We start from the raw sequence: 26,322 nt of genomic DNA, 5'->3' as shown, positions 1-26,322 counted from the left end.
TGTAGCTGCGGGGCCGACGGGTGCACGCATAGAGCGATAGGCGCGCGCGCAGCGTGACGGGCCTCAAGACGTAAGAGCGACATTACCAAGGCACGTGGCACCTCGCTTTATTACTTCGGTATCATCCACTATCTTTCCCCATGTAATGTTCCTGACTTTGATGTAACCTTTTTATGATATTAATGCAATGATCGTATTCCTTGATGGGGTTGTGTCCCCAACCTCTGCTCTAACCCTTTCTATGCGTACTTAAGTTATTGCAAAAGCTTCTACTGCAACAGATAAGGCTGCTCAGTATTCTACTCCAAGCACTAAGGCCGACACGCGCCTGATTCGAGCATTGTTTCCTAGCTCGGAATTTGACCGCGTGACAAGTTATCTCAGGGTCACCCCTTCCTTTACCCTCATTCTGACCTTTGTTGACTTTGGCAGCCTCTCTCCACATCTCACTTTGATGTTTCTTCCAATCACTTTCTTCGTCCTCCATTAGTCTCTATTCTATTGCAAAAGACCCCTTTGGAAATACATTATCTGAATCATAGATGCAAGCTTTACTGCTTCAAGACCAGAGGAGATGAAACATGTCCTACTTACACATGTTGTTTACGGTTTCTATTTGTTCACGGTGCAGACAAGCCAAAAAGGACTCAACAAAGGAGAACTGGAAATCAAGGGTCACGCTCCATGTACAGCTGAACTTTACATGGCCAGACTTGGCCATGGACATCTTTCTTTGTGTATTGTCGTTCCCATGACCATGGCACATCTAACAATGGAAAAGGTGAGATGTCGCAGAGGTACAACGAGATATATGAATGGAGATTTAGACAGAGAGATGGAGCGTGTCTAAGAGAAAGAGAGAGAAAGAATGGGATTGAGAGACGAAGAGTAATAGATGAAGAAAGGTGATTTATTAACAGAGATAATGTGTGTAAATTGAAGAGCAAGAGATTGAAAAAGATGAGTTATACAAAAAGAGAAAGTGATAGAAAAAGATATGTGTGGGATGTGGGGGATATCGATGAGGAGAAAAAAAAAAAGGACGATATATGTCTAGAGAGAGAGATGAATAGAAAGATATAGAAAAATGGTAACAGATGTAAAGAGAGGGAAAAGGTATGAGAGATAGATGAAGAGAAAGAGATAGAGATAGAAAACTAGATACAGAAAATATGAGAGAGCGAGAGATGAATAGAAAAAAGATAGAGATAGAGAGGAAAGAGAGATGTCGACAGAGAGATGAAGAGCAACATACAGAAATAGGAAGACAGATGTCAAGAGAGAGATGAAGATATAAAAAGGAAGAGAGATGTCAAGAGATAGATGAAGAGCACAAAATAGAAAAAACGAGAGAGATATCATTAGAGAGAGAGAGAGAGACAGATGAAGAGCCAGATATAGAAAAAGGAAGAGAGATGTCAAGAGAAGGAGATGAAGAGAAAGAAATAGAAAAGCGAGACAGATGTCAAGAGAAGGAGAAGAAGAGCAAGAAAAAGAAAAAGCGAGAGACATGTCAAGATAGAGAGATATAAAAAAAATGAAAAAGGGAGAGACGTCGATCGAGAGAGAGTGGGATAACTAGAAAAAAGGGGGGAGTTGAAGAGAGAGAGAATGAGATAAAGAGCAATAGATAGAAAAAGGGTTATAGATGTAGAGAGAGAGAGAGATAAAGAGGAGAGAGATGGAGAGAGAGGAGGGCTCTAAACTTACCCTCTGAAGTGTAGGGACGTGGGGGGAGCTCATAAGGCACGGGAAGTGTGATCACATGGTCAGAAGAGTCAGTTTCTTCCGCAGTTTTTTGCCCACTAAGGGTGACAAGACAAGTGTGCCGCATGCCCACTAGGGTTCCTTTAGGGTTGGGGGAAGCCTACAAAAGAGGAAAAGAGTAGAAATCAATAGATGGAAACTCACTCATCAGAAAATCCAAGTAGAGGGAGGGAATCTTGTCTCTGCCTGCTCGAAACCATTATCATCTGTGCAGGAGAAGCTTGCTGGCAGGTGAGAGCCTTGGAGCGGCATTGGAAGAAAGAGAACACCCAACTGAAATGGTAAATGGAGTGGATAAAAACACTTTCCTATACTTACGCAACATCTTGAGAAATAAGGATGGAATAAAGTTTTGAGGTTTGGTATGCTGCATGGGCTTCCAAGAGAGAGAGAAGAGAAACAGAAAGATAAAATCACTCAAAGCACCTGAAGAGACAGAAAGAGAAACATTGATAAGTACATGAGGAGATGAAAATATCGTTAGAGAAGGAAAAAAGCATAGACAAAAGAAAGTCAATGGAAATTTAAATAGACTAAGAAGAAATCTGACCAAAAAGAGAGATTTAATTCTTATGAACTTGAACGTAAGACCTAACAATCATTTCCTATTATTTGATGGATGCAACCAGAGTCAGCGAATGATGAACCACACCAATTTTTTTTTAATTGCCGAGTGAATAACACCATTTTTTTAACGATAAGAATTACACCGATTTATCAACAAGAAAAATTGTGCCAATTGGTAAACGAGAAAAAGTAGATCAATTTCTCGATATTCTGAAGCTGTGATCATAGTTAAAGTGATTAGGAAAAGCAATAATATTACCTCATAAGAGCGGATGAAGAGCTGAGAGTTGTTCTTCTGCAACGCTCCCCAAGCTGCCTTGCTGAGATTGGCGGAGGTCAGAAGAAACCACCTGATAATGAAGCAAAGTTGGATGCTTTTGGCCCCCCTCCACAGAAGAAAGAAGAAAACAAAGGGAAAAGCAGAAAAAAAAGGAGTCTTACGCAAGCCTTTGACCAGAATATCTAGTGTAGGATTTAATGTGAGGCATAGCACGACTGAAAGGAAAAGGCATCCATGAGTCAGAATTTGCTTTAACTTTTTTTTTGAAAAATAGTATATGCTTATATGAATCTTTAACTGCTGTAGGATATGATAGGACAGTGAAAGTGAGGGTATTTCAGCTATTTCAGCACACTAGGGGGCATTTTAGTATTTTCTCTTTCCATCATAAAGGAAGGTACATAGAGTTGATGTAACAAGGGAATGATCGCGGATTTAACATTGCGCGAGAGGGCAGCGGTAATATAATTGCCGAGGTGAGAGAGGGAGAGGACTGAGCAGAATGATCCTCTGCAAGAGAGGATAAGAGGTTGGGTTGATATGATCCCCCAACCCTCCTGAAGCCGATCTCATCTTTAGCTACAATTTCTTTTGAAGAGTCTTTAGCAACAATTATGTCTTTCCCTTTTCATGTCCCCTTTGTATAGCTCAGCCCGCCCTTTCCAAAGGCAGACAGAAAGTTATATGCTATTGGATGTTCTTGTACCTTCTCCCCCATATGTCCCCTATATGTTCTTGTACCTTCGTGATCGTCTCTATCTCACCAGGCCTTCAGGCAGCTTGTCCCAGTGGACCCCTACCTCTTCCGATTGACCTCTCCCCGGACCATTCCAGTTCTCCTCTTCATCCCCAGAACTCGCTTGCTCCTCTCCCTCTTAACCCCGTCCATCTCTATCCTAGTGAGCTATTTCTCATTAAAATTACATCAAAGATGATACAAGCAACGTGGTATGTATCAGACTTCCTTAGAGAGAACGATAGGAAATGGGGGAAAAAATTCATTAGTCCTTGGCTGCCCTCCTGGAGTGAGGGATGCGCTATTTTAAAGTGGAACATAAAAGATATGGAAAAAGACCAAAATACCACTAATGACTGAAATGACGGAATTGCCCCTTTACAGAATGAATAATGGGGATATGTAGTTTGCGCAGAATGCAGCTCATGAAAGCAGAAGGTAAGTTAATATTGGGAAAGGTCCATGTAAGGTGAGACATCATCGGCAGTCAAAATTCATTTGAGGCCAGTTAACAGATAATTTTTTTTGAAAAGTTATTTAAGGCGGTCACCTGACAAAGCGGTAACCACCCGACAAAGCAGTTAACAGATAATAATCCGTACTATTGGACAAACTTCCATACTTGTCAATTAAACTCCAAATGTAAGACTATGCAGATTTGTCTAGTTTGAGACTAGTAAAAGAACATTGCACATCACTATTCAAAAGATGGTCCTGCAATTACCAACGCCCAGTCTGTGTTGCCTTCCATCTCACCCAGTACTTCTTAAGAAATTCTTTTTCAACGTTCCTCATTGGGCTGGGAATGGCACTCCCTGCTGCGTATCCCTGTTAAAAAAAAATGAAACATTGTCGAAACTCTAATACAAGTGAGATATGCACAAAGCTCTTGGTGGTGGACAAGTTGCGATTGTAGTAATTATAGAATCAACCAAAAAACTCATTTGGGTAATTATAATGGAAACTTAGTATAGAATGCAAAAGGTATGTTGTTAGTACAATGATAGTTTTCACTTACTAATCAACAAGTACCAAGGTGAATAGGAAAACTTAAAAACAAGTCATGCCACACAGCTTACTGACAGGATTGGAGAAACAGAAAATATGGTAAATAGTAAAGAACTACTACTGATGAAGACCCCCGTAGGTCTTCATCTGCGAATGATCCTGGAAGACAGAGGGAGAGAGATTTGTTTTGGAAAAAAACAATGTTTACAGGACCAGATCAACGCCTGAAATCCCTCTGGGTGGATAGCCCTACCAATTTAACGGCTTCTTTACTGCCCTTCTTCAAGGAGAGCTACAACAATTTTAAAAGAAAACTGAACCAAATTACCATTATGGAACTACTAAATCTTGAATTATGGGCAAGCTACCATTGGATAAAGAATCTGCCAAAATGTAGCATAGCATTGATATTTGGTCCTTTTTTTGGGTTGATTAAGTAACAACAGATGATTATTGTTAGACAGCAGCATACAAGCATAATACTTGTCACACCTACCGGACAGCAAAAGGGTTTGAAGAATGAAAAGGAAATTCCTTTGATCATTACTAATTTGGCCCACCAACTTTCTGGGATCCCAAGTGGCCCACTTCAACTTAGTACCCTCATTGGGGCCATTATACGGCTCTCTTATTGGACCCTCATAAGGGTACTTTTACAAATAACAAAGTTACAAGATAAAATTAGAGAAAAAGATAAAAGAGAACACCTTACAAGCTAATACTGCGTAATTCAACTCAATTACCTCAAGAGAACACCTGACATCCTCTACAGTGGGCCAAATTATCTGAGCCTTGCCTGGCCCAAGCGGTGACTTGTCATTTGAGACGCCAGATGATAGGGATGAGGCAAACTCTGACAGCCATTTCTCATCCAAAGACCCAAGAGAAGAGAACTACAAGTGTGAAAAATTTTAAAGACAGAAATCTTGAAAAAAATATTTTACACAAAATTAAAATTCTGTAATTTTTGGACAAATTACTTCGTCCATTAGCTACTTCTCTCACACAGCAAAATTCCGACAAGCATTTTGTTTCATAAATAAATCCTTCATTTCTATAATTCCTTTTCTTGGAATAGAATCTACATCCACAAAGTTGCTAGCTCATCCGTAACTAATATGAAGTATGCACATAATCGGCCAAATAACTAGCAGCTCCACCGGCCGTTAATGTCTATCATCTTTGAACAGAGGAGATTTTCACCTGGTAAACAAGAGAGGATCCTTTAAAGTCATCATCGAATGTGAAATTCTCAAGAGTGCTCCTCAGCTTCATGTGACCCCATTTCTTTAGGTTGGATCCAGTGTGGTATCCAGGAACAGATGCAACTAATCTGACCTGGCAGTAAGAATTTCATGTCAGTATAATATAAAAGATATAATGTCGGCTGTTCAATGGGACGATTTGAAGATAGAGTAAATATGTACTCTGTATTTACCTAGAAAATATGCCGCCTTAACACAACCATTAGTTTTTTTATCAAAATGAAGCGTAAATGCATTGGATTTCATTTATAAAAAATAGATTTCAACTTTTGTAAGCCACAAATTTTCATCTTTCCTGGACTAACTCTAAACTAGTTAAGACAACATTCTCTGCCAAAGTAAGTTTGCAAATAACATCAGGGTAACACTCTTCGGATACTGCGTAAAGTCTGAATTTGATTTGGAATGAATTCTTGAAAGAAATTTCCAAACCTGAAAAAAAACTCCCCAAACCAGAACCAAATCAGGTTCAACGTATCAACACAAACTACAGAATGAAAGGGGAACTCAAGATGAACAGAGGAATCTTGGAGGGAAACCATGCCCCCTCCAAACGTGGTGCTCGCCTGCTGCTTCAGCCGCCAGTCACTTGTTGACTACTTTCCATGTCTTGTTTCCTCAAAATGAAAATCTCCCACTGATCTGTTCCTGCCCGATCTTAATTTAAAGATGCTCCTCATGTGAGACTATTGGTCCCTGCGATGTTAGACAGAATTGAAGAGCATCTTCTGGCTATACAACCTATACCATTGAAGTTAGAATAAATAAATTGGTTGTGCGATATCAGTAATGCCCAATGCTTTTCTAAGTGATCAATTAGCCGCTGGACTAATTTTTTAAAGTATTTTTTACGAGCCAAAATATTTGGCACCTAAGTTTTCAAAGGAACGTCAAGCTGATCAAACCGCTGAGGAAAATAAGGGGATGAGGAAGATTCGACGTGAAGTGGACTCATCAAAGGTGACATCATTACTCACAAAAAATGAAGAGTAGACAGATGTTAGCATCTGTAGCCCTTTTCATGAGAGGAATAATCCACAAAAACATAGTGGAGCCCTTTAAAATTGAGCTTGTCTCGAGAATGGTGATAGTTGGCGACATAGCAAATGCAATGAAACTGAGGGATACATCCAGTGTAGGGCATCAAGAAGAGGAATATGGGAAAGGATGCAAGAGGGAATGCAGTTAATGAGGTGGAATGCGTTGAGAGAGGCCTCACCACTGAATTATTTGAGCATGTTCATATTAAAGAGAAGACACCAGATGGTATCAAAGATGTAAAGAAACTTGCACACACAACAATACCATTCTATAGAAGAGTGTAAGTGTCAGACGTTTCATGAATGGAGTCATGAGAAGTGAAGAACACGGAAATGGTGGAGTCAACATGATCATAGGAATTGTCGTAGCAGAAGCATTAAGGGGATGTAGGAAATCGATTTCAGATGAGCCCATAGAATGAAAGGATAGTTTAGCTAAGATCAGATTTATTGTTAAGAGATAAGACCAACTGAAATGGGTGGAATCATCAACAGATATTGCCAACCATCGTGTGCCCGAAGTGTTAGAGACGCGGGTAAGACCCATAGATTATTGTGAATGATAGATAAAGGAGAAGATAAGAAAGAGGAAGGATCAAAGGGGGATACATGGTCCAAATATGTTTTGATAAAAGACATAGTTCACTAATAAACTCTTCCACAGAATGTCCATGTAACTAGATAAAATTAATTTTTGAGTGGAGAAACAAGTGTATTCATTTGTTCTGACATCTTATCATGATAGAAACAAGTATTCTGATTGAAGGATGATGCCTGACCCAATTCTTGAACAACCTGACAAAGAGAAAGGATACTAGCAGTAAGATGTGAAACAGGAAGGACATGGTGTGAATAAGGTGGGAAGAGAGTTGGACATACCCGCATCTGCGACCGGAAGGAGGTCATCCAACGCAATAAGAACTGGGAGAGGGGGTCTAGGAAAGGAGACAATGAGATTCAGGGGTCATATGGACAGGGGGTTCTGAGTCAATGATCCATTGCATCTATGAAGACAATGGAGAGAAGGTGACGAGATTTGAACTTTCACGACCAGTGAAGCAGAGACAATCACATTAGAGTGTAGTAAGTGACAAAGTTGGTGGATTTCCTTAAGCTTGAGCTGGTTACCCATGCAAGATGATGCATCAACTACTGATGGTTGGGGTAGCCTTGGAAGAAGACAAAATGGCACAAGAGGAGAAATCATGGCAGGTGTCGGTGATACAAGTAGAGAAGCAGGAGAAGCCATTGTGGCTGCCAAGAGGCTATGGTGTGTGTTTGATAAGTTCTTTTCAAGTAAGTATAAACCAAGGAGACTTAACCACACAGGCAGGTCCACGTCAGCCCGAGGACACTAACAGGGTCAACAATCCTATAAATAAAGAACAGGACCAGCTCACGGTGGGAGTTCATTCTTTTTCAAGAATTGTCTGTGTCCGGTCAAGGAGTGGGGGAACGGCTGGAGAGCGGGAGAAGCCTGCGTCCAGAAGGGGGTTGAGAGATCCTGGTTTGATTTTTTCGTTACTTTTCTACATTGTATTTGTTGATCTGAGTATTACATGTCTTTATTTTCTCTCTCTTGTTAGCCCATTAAGGGCCCTCTCTAGTCAACCCATTAGGGCTTCCTATAAAACCCTGTAATCTCTTTCATTTGCTATCAAGAATTGTTCTTTTCTTGTTTACATGGTATCAGAGCCCTAACCCTAACCCTAATCTGGGTTTCCTGGGCTCGACCTTGCGCTCCGATCTTCGGCGGTTCTCACGACCGCCTGATCTCGTGCTCCGGTCTCTCGCCGTCTCGCTCCGGGCCTCCCAGGCGCTCGTCGTTCTGACGTCCGCCGTCCCAGCGTCTTCCGCTCCGCGCCGCCGTCGGCCCCGCGCTGCCTCGGCTCGAGCCCTCCCGGCTCGCGCCCGCCCGGCTCGCGCCGCCCCGGCTCGCGCCGCCCCGGCTCGCGCCCTCCCGGCTTGCACCGCCCCGGCTCGCGCCGCCCCGGCGACCGACGTCCCGGCGCCCGCCGTCCCGGCGCCCGACGTCCTGCTCCCACCGTCCAGCGCCCGACGCTCGGCGCCTGCAGTCCCGCTTCTCGCTCGTTCGCGCTTCTGACTGTGGTCTACTCTGCTTTCATCATGACGAACCCGGTTGAAGCCCAGACCTCTACTGTTACGCCAGACTCGGCGCGGTATCTACGCCACATGCATCTGCGGTGCCTCTCGAGCCCGGGAATTGGTCGTCCTCCTCTGGACCATCCTCTTTGCCTCGGATGCCTCCGGATGGTATGTTTACTGGATTCAATCTCCTGCAATGGCGCCAGTACGTCCAGATAACTTTAAAAGGGCGTCTCATGCGCCATCTTCTAGAAGACGGACCTTCCCGGACCGATCCCAAGTATTATGACTGGCTGGACGTTGAGGGGGTAGTTCATCGTTGGCTCTTGGACAGTATTTCACCTAGTGTTAAAGGTGAATTCATGTCTCTAGAGTCGGCTCGGGCGGTCTGGGAAGCAGCACTTGAGAGCCACTCCAAGAAGCACAACATTGCGACTCTGTACGAATTGGTACATCGGGCCGCTAACCTGCGTCAAGGGGACCGGTCTATCATGGAGTACAGTACGGAGCTCATTTTGTTGTGGAATGAAATTGACTACTACATGCCGCCCGACCCCCATTCGGTGGACCGCCAATATACTCTTCAACTTCGGGTTTTCCAGTTTCTTATGGGACTGAACCCGGAATATGAAGTTGTACGGGCTCAGCTTATTCATCGGGAGACTGGTCCTACCTTCAAGGATGCGCTCCACAGTGTGCGGGTTGAAGAATCCCGCTTTCAGCAGGCCCAGAACTCGGCTTCGGCACTTGAAGCTCATTCCTCTTCGTCTGCACGCCCATCGTCGACTCCACCACCCGGCTCTTTGCCACGTGGTCCGACGGCTCGGACGGAGGATTCTCCAAAGGGTGATCCTTCGCTGTTTTGCAATTACTGCAAGAAGCGAGGTCACTCTAAGGAGACGTGCTACAAGCTTCAACGGAAACGCGCACAACCGAGCAACCTTGCTGCAGCCGCCTCGTCCGTGCCCCCCCCGGGTCAAGTGCCTATGCTGTACGGTCTTCTCCCGACTAGTGCCTTGCCCGCTAGCTTCACTCCGGAAGAGATGGAGCGTCTACGCCGCTTGCTTGATCCTCTAGTCGTGGGCTCATGCTCCTTGGCCCACGCAGGTATGTCCACCAGTCTTCCCACACCTGCATCCCCTCCTGGCCATTCTTTTTCCTCTTCCACTTGGCTTCTTGATTCCGGTGCCACCGCCCACATGACCCCAAATCCTCGAGCCTTTCAAACTTATGCACCCGTTTCTGGCTCCTCCAAAGTTAAAACAGCCTCCGGCGATCTTCTCACCGTGGCGGGTATTGGTCGTGTGGCCCTTTCCTCTTCTATGCATCTATCTAAAGTTCTTCATGTTCCTCGCCTTACTCATCATCTTCTCTCCCTATCTAGCCTTGTTCGCGACTTGAAACAAGACCTTACCTTCTCTCCTAATTCATGTGTTTATCGTGATAAGGTGTCGGGGAGGACGATTTCCATTGCTGAGGAGCATGAGGGGCTCTATCTTGTTCGTCCTTGTTCGAGTTCTCTTGCTTTTGCTGCTGCGGCAGTTTCCCTTTCGGCTTCCCACGAGCGTTTGTGGCTTCTTCATCGACGTCTCGGCCATCCTTCTTTTGCTACTCTTTATCGTCTCTTTCCTAAACTCTTTCAAGGCCATTCTGTGGACCGTTTTGTTTGTACTGCTTGTCGAATTGCCAAACATCATCGTACCACGTATCCTATCTCGTCTTCTCATTCTTCGACCCCATTCTCCCTTATTCACACCGATGTGTGGGGGCCTTCCCCTATTCATAGTACTTCCGGTTCTCGGTGGTTATGCATCTTTATTGACGACGCTACTCGATTCACGTGGGCATATTTCTTGAAGAACAAATCGGAGATATCTCGTGTCATTCCTCAATTTTACTCCCTTATCCAAACTCAATTCTCTATATCCATTCGTCGCTTCCGCTCCGACAATGCTAAAGACTACGTTAACACCACGTTAAGCACCTTCTTCCAAGACAAAGGCATTATCCATGAAACTTCTTGTCCCTATACACCACAGCAAAATGGCGTTGCCGAAAGAAAATTCCGTCACATCTTTGAAATGACTCGGAGCCTTCTCTTCCATATGCATGTGCCCAAGTATTTTTGGGGGGAAGCCGTCTCCACCGCCATCCATCTTCTTAATCGCCTTCCATCTCGAGTGCTTGACTACTCCACTCCCATTGACCGTCTTCAGCATTCCTTTCCAACTCTCTCTCTCCGAACTCATCTTACTCCTCGTGTATTTGGATGTGTATGCTATGCGCCCAACCACCAACTTGGTCGTGATAAACTGGATCCCCGTGCTATCAAGTGTGTGTTTGTTGGCTATTCTTCCACCCAAAAAGGCTATTTATGCTATCATCCACCCTCTCGCCGGTTCGTCGTCACCAAAGATGCCACGCTTGATGAATTGCTTCCTACTATTCCTGCTCCTCTCCTGAACCCTCATCGTCCCCATCTCCCTCCGATCCACTCGAATTCCTCATCCTCGTCCCTCGTCCCTCTTCACCGGCCCCGCCCGACGTGTCTCCGCCTGTTGCTCCTCCAGCAATTGTGCCTCCCGACCCGCCTCCGGCCGCCGTCTCAGTCCCTCCTGTGGAGCCTCCTCCAGTATCTGCTCCTGCACTCGACCCTTCTGCTGCACCTTCTTCGATTCCTCCGCTCCCTATCCGCCGCTGCCCGCCTGAAAAACGCTATGGTATTACCCTTGCTCGTCGCAAGCCTCGGCTTCCTTCTTCGTCTCCTGCTGCCCCGTCTACCTCAACCTCCACCCCTCCTGCCACCTCCTCATTAGCCGTGCTGCCCTCTTCCCGTTCCTCTCCCCTCTATCCGTTGGCGGAATCTATCTCCTCTCATCGCCTCTCACCCTATTATCATGCCCTTCTCACCTCCCTTGATGCCACTTCCCTTCCCAAGACGATGGACATTGCCCTTTCATTTCCGCATTGGCGTCAGGCCATGGCGGAAGAACTTCAGGCTCTTGCTCTTCCTGTTCTACTCTCCAACCACCGGAATGTCTGCCTTTTTCCTCTTCCCCTCTCTCCGACATAAACCTAGATCAAGTTTCTGTCATGAACTGCCCATCAGTATGTAATGGAGTTAAATCATAAGGAACAGAGAGGTAATAATAAAAATATTATAAATTTTAGAGAAAACCAGAAATACCATGGCACAGCTAAAGTCAAATCTCCGAAAGAATGATGGATTAATCCTGGCTTGCCCAATAGACTCGTAACTAACATTCAACTCTGGCCACTGCATGAATTGGAAAGAAGACCTGATGAGAAAATAATTCGTTACATTACTTGTGGAAGAGTATTCCAAAACACCAATTATCTAAAAATAGGCCCAGTATGAGTAAGGCATTAGTATCCCAACGAAAAAAGAATGAAAGAAAAAGGTAAAGACCGTCTGGAACGAGCATAGTCAATTAACATAAGGGAAAAAAACTTAAAGATACTGAACAAACACATTTGATCGCCTGTAGTTAACCCCAAAGTATGCCATAAGAAGCCACATAGATGGCCACCAAATTCGTGATTTCAAATTTTCAAAAACTCTCAGAGCAAAATAATAGCAGCACATTTTAATGGTAAAGAGAAATAACCTTTATTCAATTACCGGTTTGTTTTACGTTACGATCCCCATGTAGATCTAACAAAATCAAGAAATCAGACTAGAGAGAGATGAGAATGGGAGAGATGAAGAGGTAAGAGAGAATAAGAGAGAGAGAGAGAGATACGTAACCCAACCCTCAAGAACTTCCAAATCGGGAGTTCTTGCCCCCACAACAGCCAGATACAGCTACTCATGCCAAGAAACCACAAAATGATCATTGATCAAAGGGTTCCTCTAATGACCTTAAAGGGGGTATTTACAACCCTACGATTTTCAGGAATCGATTATCTTATCAGCACTTTAACAATTTAATAATTGGAGTCTGAAATCAAGGAAGGAAAAAGCATCAAGGAACAAGTGTGTACCTTCAAAGAATTGAGATAATCAACCAGATCATTCTCAAATGGGCACCCTCCCTTACCAGCTGAATCATTTTTTAGAGGAAAGTCTTGCATCCACAGAGCTTGCGTTTTGTTGTTCCAGTCAACGTAAATTAAATTTGCCGTATGAATTATCACTCGGAGTCCATGAGGATATACAAGAAGCATAGCCTTGGAATGGTGGGTTCCATATGAAATGGGTAGAGGAGGCCGGTGAAGAACCCAGTTCGATGGCTTCTTCATCTGCATGGAAGTAACAACAACAGAGATTCGTGAATATCGCACAATGATAAGATGAAAGGCAACTATTTCTGAATTATAGGCTAATACCTTCATTATATCAAGTGAAGCACCAGACTCCCCATGGATAACAAGCACCCTCGGAATTATCTCCAGAAATGGACATTCTACAGAAATTCAAGAAAACCGACTAGGTTGGGAAATGTACAGTTATCATGCAGAAACCATACTGTGGGTATTTTGGTCATGTAGGCTTTTCTGCAATTCTCCTCAAGATAATTATGATAATCATTTAATTATCTTCACATTGTCAAAATACAAGTCGACAATTTGAAAATTAAAAAATCCCACAGTAAATACCAAGTCAGAACACCAAACTCACCAGACAGCAACCAATCAATGTCCACCATGTAGTTTGAAAGGACGGCAAAAATCACATTCCCCTATTTTGCATCAGGCACAACGGAAGTCATTACAAGGTGAAACTGACAGAATTATTCGATCTAAAAAGATACTTCAGGAGAAGACAATAAGAAACTATAAGTATTCGACCATGAAAGAAAAATTGTCATGCCTGATGGGATAAATAAGTCGACAATTAAGCTATAAAAAGATGAGCATGAAATATATTTCTCTGATGCCCGACCACAATGCCTAGGCCACTAGATTTTCAATGATAACAGGAGAACAGAATGGATTATGCGAAAATAGAAACTTTACTCAAAAGTTTTCATAATAAATATTGTTAAGGGTTAGGAACTCTGTTCCGTCCCGTTAACATTCACCCGTTCCGTTCTATCCGTTGTATATTACCGTCGTAATATCTCATTGGATCTAACAGACCCAATAAGACAAGTTAAATATGGATTTAATACCCTAAAAGGGGTTAACAGGATTTTTCCTTGAGAAACAAGGAACGTGGAGTCTTCTTCTCTTCTCTTCTCTCTTCTCCTCTTGCCATCTCTCTGGACTTGCTTACATTTGGTCGTCTACTGCCTAAGGAGAGCTTCTACTGCATCTCTTTTGTTGGCTCTTTGTATTGCCTCAGTAATGGACGTCTGCTGCACTTCTACCTACATTCTATACATTTCCCTAGAAATACCACAGATAACACCTATATAAAACGGGGCAAAAAAGTTATTTTTACCTTCTCAAAAAAATGGTAACATAGTAACATAAAGATAAGCATATGATAATACCTGGACAACATCTTGCAGTCCAACCGCCGAAGAATTTGCCCAGGATGGAATGCCTTTGACTTGCAACAACCGAAATGCAGCGGGTGATCTCTCATCAGAAATCCTAGAATGCCTGATTGTTGCAAATGAGGAGTCAACCAGTATTTCTGAGCTTTTGGCTTCCTAAAAGACATAACGAAATAATCAGAAGTAGTTATACCCTTTTCCAAGAAAAATTAACTCATTAAAATTTAAAAAAAAATGGATGGTTAGATATTGTAGATAAACACCTCAGAAGATAAAGATTCCAAACGATTTAATGTATACAATATTTGTTGTGGAAGGAAAGAGGAAGATAATGACATACCCATAACTGAGTACAGAGGTGGGTATGTATACCCTAAGAGAGAGAAGGATAGATGGGCTAATAGGCTTATAGAATAGGGCCCATTAGCCCATTGTAGCTAGTCTCTCACTAACACCCCCCCGCAAGCAAAGTATGGATATCTTCCATGCCGAGCTTGGAGACGGCACGTTGAAGAAGTGGGCGGGAGAGGCCCTTAGTGAGGACATCCGCTGCCTGGTCGGCGGAGGCAACAAAATCAAGGTCAAAGATCCCTTCGTCGACTCGCTACTTGAAGAAGTAGCGGTTGCGCTCCATGTGCTTGATACGTCCCAGTTGTCCAGGGTTCTTGGCCAACGCGATCGTCGATTTGTTGTCGCAGTAGAAGTGAATCGGGCTGGCATACTCCACGCGGAGATCGTGAAGGATGCCATAGATCCACTGGCCCTCGGAGGCCCCATCGGCGAGTGCGCGGTACTCGACTTCGGCACTAGAACGGGACACTTTGTCCTGCTTGCTGCTTTTCCAGCTGACAAGGCTGCCAAAAACAAACGTGCAGTAGCCCGTGGTAGACCGATGATCCACAACGGAGCCGGCAAAGTCAGCATCAGTGTAGACTTTCACTGTCCGGTCAGTGCTGCGAGGGAAGAGCAGGCCCTTTCCGGGGCAGCCCTTCAGGTACGCAAGAACCCGGTGGGCGGCCTGACGGTGAACCTCCCGGGGAGAATGCATAAACTGACTGAGCAAGTTGACGGCGAAGGCGATGTCAGGCCGAGTGTGCGTCAAGTAGAGGAGTTTCCTCACCAGTTGCTGATACTGGTGGGAATTCGTCAGTGGTGAATCCTCCCCTTTGCCCAACTTGACGTTGGGATCAATGGGAGTGCTCACCGGCGCACAATCGGTCATCCCAGTGAGTGCTAGTAAGTCGACGGTGTATTTCTGCTGTGAGACGAAGATCCCACGAGGAGAGTAGGCCACCTCGAGACCAAGGAAGTAGCGAAGAAGGCCGAGGGCCTTGATCTCAAACTCCTTAGCCAAGGCGGCGCTCAGGCGGACAGCTTCAGCAGCATCAGACCCCGTGATGAGGATGTCGTCGACGTACACGACAAGAATGGAGATCCCGGTCGGGCTGTGACGGAAGAAGAGGGAGGCATCTCCATTACTCTGAGTGTACCCTTCGGTCTTCAGAACGGAGAACCGCCCAAACCACATGCGCGGAGACTGCTTGAGTCCATAGAGAGACTTCCGCAGGCAGCACACGTAACCGGGGGGGCCGAGAGAATAGCCCGGCGGCTTCTGCATGTACACCTCTTCCTTCAGATCGCCATGCAAGAAGGCATTATTAACGTCGAACTGGCGGATGGTCCAGTGGAAATGGGCCGCAAGAGCCAAAAGAAGACGGACAGTCTCCATCTTCGCCACTGGTGAGAACGTCTCGAAGTAGTCTACGCCATAGGACTGAGTGAACCCCCGAGCCACAAGCCGAGACTTGAGGCGTTCGAGAGTCCCGTCCATATGATGCTTCTTGGCGTGGATCCACTTGCAGTCCACACCCCTCTTGCCAGGGGGAAGTGGAACGACGTCCCACGTGTGGTTCTTGAGGAGAGACTGCATCTCCTCATCCATCGCCGCTTTCAAGAAGGAGGCGAGAGCATCGGCTAAGCGACGAGGAACGGGATCGGACTCGATGCGGGAAAGAAATAACCGGTAGGGAGGACTCAACCGGTCAAAGGAGATAAAATGAGAGAGAGGGTATAGGGAGGCCTTAGTGCACTGACGGACCCCTTTCCGTAGAGCAATAGGCCATCCCAACTGATCGTCACCATCGACAGAAGGAGCGGAAGCAAGGGGGAACTCCCCAGGAGGAGCAGGAGACGACACACCGGATGAGGAGTGTATGTCGGCGGTAGGAGGGAAAGATGAGTTGGATGGAGACGAGGGCTGGTCACGAACAGGTGACAAGGGCGACTCACCGGGAGGGGACGCGGATGGTGAACCGGAGACCAATGGGAGAGGAGGAGTTGCCAAGGGGAGGGGCAGGAAACGAAGACGAAGTGGAGGACACGTCCAAGGACCCCGCAGGGGGAACTGAGGAAGAGGTGGCAAGGAGAGAGATCATGGAGGGAGGAGGGTGGAGTGGTGGTGGTAGCCTCCACGATCAGACGGGACCCCAAGGGGGGGGCCGAAGGAGCCTCATCCAGCGGAAGGCGTGATGAGGTAGAACAGTCCCCAAAGTAGGGTTCATGCTCGGCAAAGGTGACGCGTTTGCGAGATGAAGAAACGCCGAGAGGCGGATGGTAACACCGATACCCTTTTTGGAGGAAGAGTAACCACGAACACGCACCTGAGGCGCGAGCATCAAGCTTTGTGCGTGTCGGAGAAGAGTCATGGACGTGAGCCGTGCAGCCGAAGATACGAGGCAAGAGCCCGTCCTCGGGAAGCGTCGGGAAGGCCGCAGTCATCCGGTCAAGGGGCTGGAGAACTCCAGGAGCGGGTGGGGATAAGGTTAACGAGATGAGTACTCGTCAAAACCGCATCGCCCCAAAACGCCTAGGCGCTTCGAGTCCAACAGCAACGTGCGCGCTGTCGAGGTAACATAGCCGATCCGCCGCTCAGCCATGCCATTCTGCTCGGGGGTGGCCACACAGGAGGACTCATGAAGAATGCCCCGGTCGGCAAAGAAAGAGTCGAGGTCAGCGTTGAAGAAGTCCCGAGCATTGTCGGACCTAAAACGCTGGATGCCGCGACCGAACTGCGTCTGGAGCATGGTGCAAAAATGTCGAACATTCTGCGCAACCTCCGACTTCGCAGTCAGAAGGTAAACCCACGTATAGCGGGTAGCTTCGTCCACAAAGAGTAGGAAGTAGCGGTGCCCCTTCAGACTGGGCTGTGGGGCCGGCCCCCATACATCACTGTGGACGCGGAACAGCGGGGTCGTAGTGTGAGACGGAGAGGAAGCAAAAGAGGATCTACAATGCTTGGCCAACTGACAAGCTTCACAAATCACAGTCTTGAGGTCCACGCCCAAACATAACGACGGAAACAAACACTGTAAAGTAGAGAAAGGGGGGTGTCCAAGGCGCTGATGCTCCATCAGAAGACGACCCCGACACTGCTCAGCCGCAGAGTAGAGTCCGGTGCACCATGAAGCACTGGGAGCGGCCTCCGTCATCCAGCAGCAGCAGTCCATTCTCCGCCTAATCGGTGTAGTCCGCCCACCTTGTCAGACAGAAACATACCGTCAGGCCTGAGGTGGAATGAACAGGACGGCATCAACTAAACGTTGTGGAGACATAAGAACTGCCCGCAGGTCGGGAACATGCAGGACGCGTTGTGGACCACACCAAGACCGTCCACATAGACTGCCCGAGGCCAGCCACACGAAGGCGTCCACCCCCTGCCGTGAGAACAGTACGGCCACCCTGATGCCGCTCGTAGGACACAAACCGGGCATTACTGGGGGTCATATGTTCGGTGGCCCCCGAGTCAAGGACCCAAGTAGTATCGGAGACGACAGGAGAGTGAAAAGCCGTATGACCACAGTACCATTCATCGGAAGGGAAGGAGTGGAAGACGCACCAAAACCACCGGTAAGCCGTGGATGGATTCTGCAGGGCTGCCATCTGGTCACGGTCGGGCCAAATCTGCCTGAGCTGATCCATGGTCACCGAGGAGGCGCTGGCGGAGGATGAGTCAGACTGGGCCACCATGGCCTTGCCTTCGCGCCTCTTTCTTCTTTCTCCAATCATTCAGCGCTTCTTGCACTTGTTCTTCCGGTGGCCCGGTTTGCCGCAGATGAGCAAACCGCCGTCCCAGCTGGTGGAGCAGCGGATGTGGGCGTAGGGAGGATCGCCGGGGGCTTGCCGCCGGAAGAGAGTGCAGACGCGGGGGGGGCAGGAAACAGTGCGGTCGACTCGCCCGGAGGACCGGAGGAGGGAGTCCCATGGAGGAGAAAGTGACTTTCCTCCTCTTGGAGCTCCTTCACCAATTCCTCAAGAGCAGGTGGACCTTCTTTGCGGTGCAAAGTACGACGACGGATGTCATCATACTCGCGGTTCAGGCCGCTGAGGAAGCCCATGATCCGCAGGAGGAGCACATTCTGGTACGTCTTCGATGTCGGGTCGTCGGGTGGAAGATAATAGTCCACCTCATCCCACATCTTCTTGTGGGCAAGTGCATATTCAGAGATGGTCAGCGTCCCCTGACGGGGATTGCTGGCCTGACATGCAAGAGCATAAAGGCGCCACCAGTCGTTGTCCCAGCCACAGAAGGAGCGCGCCTGATCCCAGAATCCTTTGACCGTTTTCTGATGCGGAAACCGGTCGCGGAAGTCGGGAGCCAAGGTGTACACATACAGCCAGCCGAGGACAAACTGTTCCTCAACGTCCCACGCCGCATGGTGTGGGTGGTCGACAAAGCGCATCCATTGAAGGAGATTTGGGCCCCGTAGGAGTGTCACCTCCGGGTTCGATGGGAGCGGATGGGCCACCTTGTAGGACAAGGGCCTCTCGGCGAAGTCAGTCTCAGTGAACGGCATGTTGGTTTCGGTGGCGGCGTGCGGCGGCTGGCTGCGGCTGGCGCTGCGGCGCAGTGCGCTGCGCTAGGGCTGTAGCGCGCGCGCTGCGGCTAGGGCTGCGCGCGTGCGCGCGGCGGCTGGCGGCTGCGCGTGGGCGCTGGCGGCTGGGCGGCGCGTGGCGGCGTCGCGCGGCTGCGCGTGCGCGCTGCGGCTAGAGCGCGCGCGGCGCGCTGGCGGCGGCGCGCGCGGCGCGCTGCGGCTGAGGGCGCGCGGCGCGCGCGCGGCGCGCGGCGGCGCGCGCGCGCGCGCTGGCTGGAGCGCGCGCGTGCGCGCGCAGCGGCTGGCGGCGCGGCGTGGCGCTGGCGCTGCGCGCGCGCGCGCAGCGCGCGCGCGGCGGCGCGCGGCGCGCGCTGCGCGCAGCGCTGGCGCGGCTGGCGGCTGCAGCGCGTGCGCGCGCGCGGCTGGCGGCGCGCGCGCGTGCGCCGCTGCGGCGGGCTGCGCGCGAGCGCGCGCGGCTGGCGGCGCGCGGGCGGCGGGCGCGCGGCGCGGCGCGCGGCGGCTGCGGGCGCGCGCGTCTTGGCGCGCGCTGCGGGCTGCTGCGCGTGCGCGCGGCGGCGATGTGCTGCTGCTGCAAGAGCGGCAGCGGCGATGTGCGGGCGATGTCAAACCCTAGGTGAGGAGCTCTGGAGCTCTCATACCATGTTGTGGAAGGAAAGAGGAAGATAATGACATACCCATAACTGAGTACAGAGGTGGGTATGTATACCCTAAGAGAGAGAAGGATAGATGGGCTAATGGGCTTATAGAATAGGGCCCATTAGCCCATTGTAGCTAGTCTCTCACTAACAATATTTAACCATTCAACAGCACTCATAGACAAACTTTGGTATAGACCTTGTTGGGTCTCGATCGGGAATGTAATTAAAAGGATAGAGAGAAAGAGAGATTAAGAGAGAAGGAAAGAAAGAAAGAAATCAAAAGACAACATGCCCACATTGGCCCTTGTGACCCCTCCGGGAGGATCTTCAAGCCAAAATAACAGCAAATTCTAGATTGCCTTCAATAGGGAAGGGCTACATATATTAAAAGGGAACTACTCTACGGGAAAATATCTGAAATGCTCCTGGTAGGTGCTCGGGATCATAACAAATGTTCATCTGTAAACGGGTATAGTCATTAAACTATGATAAGTGAAAGAGATGACAAGTTGTGTTCCAAGCATGCCTAAGCTATAAGACCAAACGAGGAATATGTTTCAAATGTTCACAGAATGTATGATGCTCAAGCCACCATTCTGTACCGATATTTGGCCCAACTCAAAATTGAAGTCAATAATTGACCGGGAATAACAGAAGTTTGTCGTTTATTGTCTTTCTTGGGTTTCTGTGTAAATGTTGAACAAGTACACTTGACTATTTAAGGTTTATGTAACATACTGAAAGATGATGCACTTCGCCTTAAAAATTGTTACACAGTGGCAGGCATTCTTCCCATTGCACTGCGCTCCTAGCATTCATCTCCTCTTCATTCTTGTTTCCAACAGAATGATTCATATTTAAACCCCAGGTCACAAATGCTCTAAAACAATGGAGTCCTTTAAGAACCATCCACTGTTCCAAGGCCAAAATTACGACATCTTCTCCATGAATCATCGCTTATTCCTTCCAAGGTCCCTTGATCTTTCCCGCCTCCCCCCTTGAGACATGGCAGCACAAAGGAGGATGACCCATTTTCTTAAGGGCTCTACTAAGGGATATATGTCGTAAAATAATCAAGTTTCTGATGGTCCCATTAAAACCAGCAAACATGCAAGCCGTTTCTTGGAGAAATAAAGTTATACAGAGCAGAAAATGTACTGAATCAGTGGAATTGATCATTTTTGTTTCTCTGTCCACCCACTCTTTTTTTTTCTTTTGAATCTTCGGCAATTTTGATACATCCCTTGAGCGGATGTATCAGTATCTTTATCAGGAAAACACAGATACACATCAAATCCAAACTTGACTCATTAAATAACTATAAGAGGAATGCACAGTTAAATCAACTAGTATAAGCAGAAGAAGTCTAGAGAATAGACATGAAAAGGAAGAAACTGCAAACACCCTGTCACTATTATTCAAAGAAATGTTTTAAAAAAACCATTATGCAGAGAAGCACACATTTTCAAGTGATTTAAGAGACTATTTACAGACCAAAACAGCAGTTTTCCCATGCAAAAATGCACATAAAACAGCCGAAAATGTTTTGACGAGCCTGTTGGGGCTATGTGAATGAGGCTCAATAACTAATAAGCACTCACAGAGCTAGATCTAGTAATACTAGATCTCTGATCTATTCCTTTCAATTGAGTAAATTATGCTTCTCACAAAGTCAATGGCTCTGCAAAGTTAGCCAGCCGCGTACAGGCTACCTAATTCAGAAGTTTGATACATATTCTGAGAATCAAAACCACTTGTAGATTCATTTTACACTTCTTGGTTGAAGAACTTTTTTTACCAGTCACAAACTGTAAGTCACCCAGATAAGCCATCACGTGTTTCTGATCCAGCCTAAGAGTCTTTAGGTTTGTTGATTTCCTGCTACAGCACATGCCACACCTTCACCTCTTCTCATAAGTTTGAACAGGAAGTTTGTCACACGCTGCCCAAAAACCATCAAATTGGTTGATTATTTAGTCCCAAATGATGTAAATCATCATATCAAAATGTGTTGTTTTCTATGAAGTACTAGTCATATACTCATTCACGAAAAATCCTGAAGAACATCTACGAAGCCTTCCTCGTCCAAGTAACCTTTATCTCCAAACCTCGCTCTATATATCGGTCTATCTATCTCAATTTCTACCTATCTAGCTTTCCACAAATCAATAAAAATATCGAGATCCAGAAGAGTTCTTACAGGAGTGTCTTCCTCCACATCATGTTTCCTTCTCTTGTGCCTCCATACTTCCTCAGAACACGCTTCTACTTGCGACCGATTGGTGTTTGCTCTGGAACATGAGCTGCGCTCGGAACAATCTAGCAAAACATATCTAAAGAAGTAGCGACCAGGAATCAACTCTAGAACATCACCATCCACTATATAGGCTTTGCTTCTGGGGCTTAGCTTCTTCCTTTCTTCGCCTCCACATCTGATGACCACTGGGTTGGCACCTTCCTGCAATTATCATCATAAATAAGGTATGGCACGTCAGGTGACATTGACATGGGACAAGGACATTTAAATGGAACATTGAGAGAGATGTTGTTGACCAGTTGATGATTTGTCAATGGCATTGTCAACCTCAATGGCCATCCATGATAATATCAATGCCGCCAAAGTCTGTCAACTGCTCTCAATGACAGCATCAATGCAGCCAAAGTCAATGTTGACATCAACTATCGAGGGTTTTGTTATGGTCAACGTCATTGCCATATCAACATCATCCGCAATGTGATGGCGAAGGTCTGCCTCTGTAGATTTGGGTCATCTCGTTGAAGTTAACACTGACTTGGGATGTGGATATTGATGTGGGATGTTGATAATGGATGATTGGATGATGATTAACCCATGATGTTGTCAACACCGACTACCACTGACGCAAACACCATCAATGTCAGCGTCAACCATGCAGGGGTTTCTTCATCACCAATCTTATCATCAACATCATTCTCAGGTCAATGTCATCCACAATGTGACAACAATGGTTGATGCCTACCTCTGTTTACTTAGGCCATCTTGTTGATGTTGATGTCAATGAGAAGTGTGGATATCAGCAGGGACATTGACAGTCACATTGACAACAGGTTGATATTTTAACGATGATATAATGAACGTAAATTGACATAAACGTTATCATCTGTCAACGTTGATGTCAACCGTTCAGGGGTTCCTATTACCATCAATATAATCGTAATGTTTAAGTAATTCTCAATGTGACAACGGCGGTTGATGCCTTCCTCTATCTATTTGGGTTATCAAGTTGACATTGACTTTTAATCGACAATGACATGATATTGACGATGTCCCCAGCGTCAACCATTTAGGACACTCTGAACAATGTTGTCATCATCGTAAACCACCCTGGATATCATCAAAGTCATCATCCACATCAGGGTCAACAATAGTCGAAGACAACATCCAAATAGATAAAACGAGAAAAAACTGCAGTTTACGTTCTCCTTTTCTTTCATCCACATCCAAGACATCATCCCAAAGACCAGTGATGACGAGATCAAACAAGAAAAGAAACAGCACTTCACTTTCTCTTTTTCTTTCATCCACATGCAAGGCATCATCCCAAATAATGACAGCAGTTCAAATGCCAATGATTTCATCAATGAAGAGCAACAGCAAGTTAAATGGAGCTGCCATCAATGTGAACAAGATGTCAACCATCAAACATCAAAATTAACTGTTCAGGACACTCTGGTTAACATCATTATCATCGTCAATCATCCTGGAAACCCTAACGTCAGTAGTCAATGTCAGCAAGGATTGTTGATGCTGACGATGATGTCAACTGGTGAAAAATCCTAAGCCCAAAAATCAGATGATCAAAGTAGAAAGAAAAACCAGTTTAATTTCTCCATTTCCTAAACCAAAATAATAATGGCAGTTCAAGTTCTCATTTCCTTTCATCTGCGTGCAATCATCATAATCCTGTTCCTAAACCCAAATAATGATGACAGTTCAATTTCTCATTTTCTTTCATCTACATGCAATCATTCTAATCCCATTCCTAATCCCAAATAATGCTGACAGTTCAATTTCTCATTTCCTTTCATCTTCATGCAATCATTCTAATCCCATTCCTAATCCCAAGTAATGCTGACAGTTCAATTTCTCATTTCCTTTCATCTTCATGCAATCATTCTAATCCCATTCCTAATCCCAAGTAATGAAGACAGCTCAATCTCTCACTTCCTTTCATCTACAATTGCCGTACAACAACTTGATTTTGAACGGGCAAAACACTCAGGTGATTGCACCTAGGGAACGTCGAAAGGTGCCTTTTTTTAGGAGTAGGGGGGTATATCTGTACATCCGAGGGAATGGACAGATAGATGAGGTAAACACGCACGCCTTGAAAAATCAGTTCTAAACCTCTTCGGAATAATTAGATATCTTCATCTACATGCAATCATTCTAATCCCATTCCTAATCCCAAATATTGAAGACATTCATTTCTTTTCATCTACAGGCAATCATTCTAATCCCATTATTAATCCCAAACAATGATGGCAGTCCAATTTCTCCCGTTTCTTTCATCTGCATGCAATAATTCTAATCCCACTTCTAATCCAAAATAAATAATGGTACTTCAATCGCGAGGATTCCATCGATCACGTACGACGGCGAGTTCGGCGGCGCCGCCCTCGGACGCGTGCAAGATGATGTGATGTCTGCTCACTCGCCTGTCAACAACGCCGAGATTATTCCGCCCAAAAGAGTTCGTTCCAGGAAGAATTGGTACTTGCTCGGCGGCGCCATCAACGGAGAGATCCGAGTTGAGAGGAACGAGGAAACCCACCTGCCCATGGACGAGATTGAGCAGGGAAGAAGGAAGAACTCCAAATTTCAACAGTTCCGAGAATGAAGAAGACTTACCGGGGAAGACTGCGCCATGAAGAGAACCAAGTTTCATTCCTTCGTTGCCATCGTCAGAGAGAAGAATTCAAGTAAAAATAATGTAGTTCAAATGTCAGCACTAAATGAGAGAGATGATTTCAGGGTATTGATAATGATTAGTTCTTCTTTAGTATGGTTTTATTTGGGATCTTTGATAGATTAGAATATCAATTGCTGAAGTTTATGGTCATTCAAATTGGCCTTGAGTAAGTGTAGTTGAAATGGAAACATCAGTAGAGATATTTCAGGTTATAAATTGGGATCATGTCTCCTAGATATGCTTGACATAGATATCAGTTCTTGTTTATTATGGTTTTGATTCGGGGAATTTGATTGTTTAAAATATGTATTTCTGAAGTTTATTTTTATTCTAATTTGGTCTTGAGAAAGTGTAGTTGAAATGGAAATATTAGTGGAAATATTCCACTGTATTAATTAGGATCAGTTCTCCTAGATATGATTGATATACATATATATATATAGATCAGTTCTTTTTATTATGTTTTTGATTTGGGGTCTTTGATTGTTTAAACTATATATCGCTGAAGGTTGTAGTCATTCAAGCTGCATTTGGTGAAGTGTGGGAGAAATGGAAAGAACAGTGGAAATAAATTAGGATATTAATAGATGCCAGCTCTTCTTTAGTATGATTTTGATTTGGGGTCTTTGATTGTTTAAAGTATATATTGCTGAAGTTTGTCGTCAATGAAGCTGTATCTGGGAAAGTGTGAAGGAAATGGAAATATCAGTAGAAAGATTTTATGGTATGAATTGATGTCAGCTTGTCTTTAGTATGATTTTGATTTTGGGGGCTTTGAATGTTTAAAGTATATATTGCTGAAGTTTGTTGTCATTCTAATTGTCTTTCTGGATGTGTAGAAAGAATGGAAAGATGAGTTGAAATATTTAAAGGTGGTAGTAGAGATCAGTTCTTCATTGGTCAGATTTGACTAGGCATCTTTTATTGTTAAATATATACACTACAAAAGTTTTTACTCAATCAAATATGTTAATATTTTAAGGCATAAATAGATATGAGCTCTTCAGTCTGATATTTTAAGGCACAAATATGTTAATATTTTATTTGGAGACTTTTATGTTTACTTCTCCTCAAGTATCTTTTGGACTGTGGGAAGGAAATGTCAAGGTCAGTTGAAAGATTTCAGGGTATTAATAGATATCACTTCTCCTTAAGTATATGTTGATTTGTGTTTTTTAACTGTTGGAAGTATATATTGCTGAAGTTTCTAGTCCATCTAGCTGTCTTCAGGATAGAGGGAAGCAAATTGAAAGATTAGTGGAGAGATCTCAAGGTGCTAGTAGAGGTCAGTGTTTTCTTAAATATGCTTTGATTTGGTGTCTTTAATTGTTTAAGGTATATATTGCTGAATTTTATAGACATTCAAGCTGTCTTTGGGATAGTGGAGAGGAAATCAAAAGATGAGTATAATAAATCAAAGATAGGTACTAAAATTCCTTCCTTTTTATATTATTTGGATTTGATTTGGATTTATAATATATTATGCTATATTTCAGTATTCAAGCTTTATTTTGGATATTGCGTAAGTAGGAAGGTGGAAAGAAGAAGATCTTATATTTTTTTTTGATTTTTTTAATTTTCTTTTGAAACATATATAGTTAAAGTT

At 45.4% G+C, this 26,322-nt stretch overlaps 1 protein-coding gene and 1 long non-coding RNA gene across 4 annotated transcripts; one reads left to right on the top strand and one right to left on the bottom strand.

The window, feature by feature from the left end:
• Positions 1-515: 515 nt before the first annotated feature.
• Positions 516-24,748, bottom strand: TDP1 (tyrosyl-DNA phosphodiesterase-like protein). 3 transcript variants are annotated; one of them, XM_078580867.1, is made up of 16 exons: positions 24,656-24,748; positions 24,399-24,578; positions 21,965-22,222; positions 14,229-14,390; positions 13,412-13,472; positions 13,120-13,196; positions 12,775-13,032; positions 11,957-12,046; positions 5,562-5,696; positions 5,102-5,251; positions 4,075-4,178; positions 2,776-2,829; positions 2,594-2,684; positions 1,954-2,040; positions 1,711-1,867; positions 516-766 (listed from the first exon to the last, which is right to left on the bottom strand). In XM_078580867.1, exons 1-16 carry the CDS (start codon positions 24,671-24,673, stop codon positions 669-671), a joined length of 1,980 nt encoding a protein of 659 aa, XP_078436993.1. In that variant the 5' UTR covers positions 24,674-24,748; the 3' UTR covers positions 516-668. The 3 variants fall into 3 exon arrangements, with proteins under 3 accessions (XP_078436993.1, XP_078436994.1, XP_078436995.1); XM_078580868.1 differs by lacking the exon at positions 21,965-22,222; XM_078580869.1 differs by lacking the exons at positions 516-766; positions 1,711-1,867; positions 1,954-2,040 and adding an exon at positions 2,054-2,193.
• On the top strand, positions 9,533-10,616 carry LOC144707917 (uncharacterized). The gene is made up of 2 exons (XR_013582578.1): positions 9,533-9,876; positions 10,218-10,616. It is a non-coding gene; the product is annotated as an uncharacterized LOC144707917 (long non-coding RNA).
• Positions 24,749-26,322: the final 1,574 nt, after the last annotated feature.

The sequence above is a fragment of the Wolffia australiana genome, chromosome 9, assembly GCF_029677425.1.
Source record: "Wolffia australiana isolate 7733 chromosome 9, ASM2967742v1".
NCBI lineage: Eukaryota > Viridiplantae > Streptophyta > Magnoliopsida > Alismatales > Araceae > Wolffia > Wolffia australiana.
Note: the sequence above shows the minus strand (reverse complement) of the source record. Positions and strands in the feature narration are given on the sequence as shown.

Coding starts and splice junctions, on each gene's coding strand:
- TDP1 (XM_078580867.1), bottom strand. Junction 14,391..21,964: donor ATGTGGAGGAAGACACTCCT/GTAAGAACTCTT, acceptor TATGTCTTTTAG/GAAGCCAAAAGCTCAGAAAT. Junction 5,252..5,561: donor GATCCTCTCTTGTTTACCAG/GTGAAAATCTCC, acceptor TCACACTTGTAG/TTCTCTTCTCTTGGGTCTTT.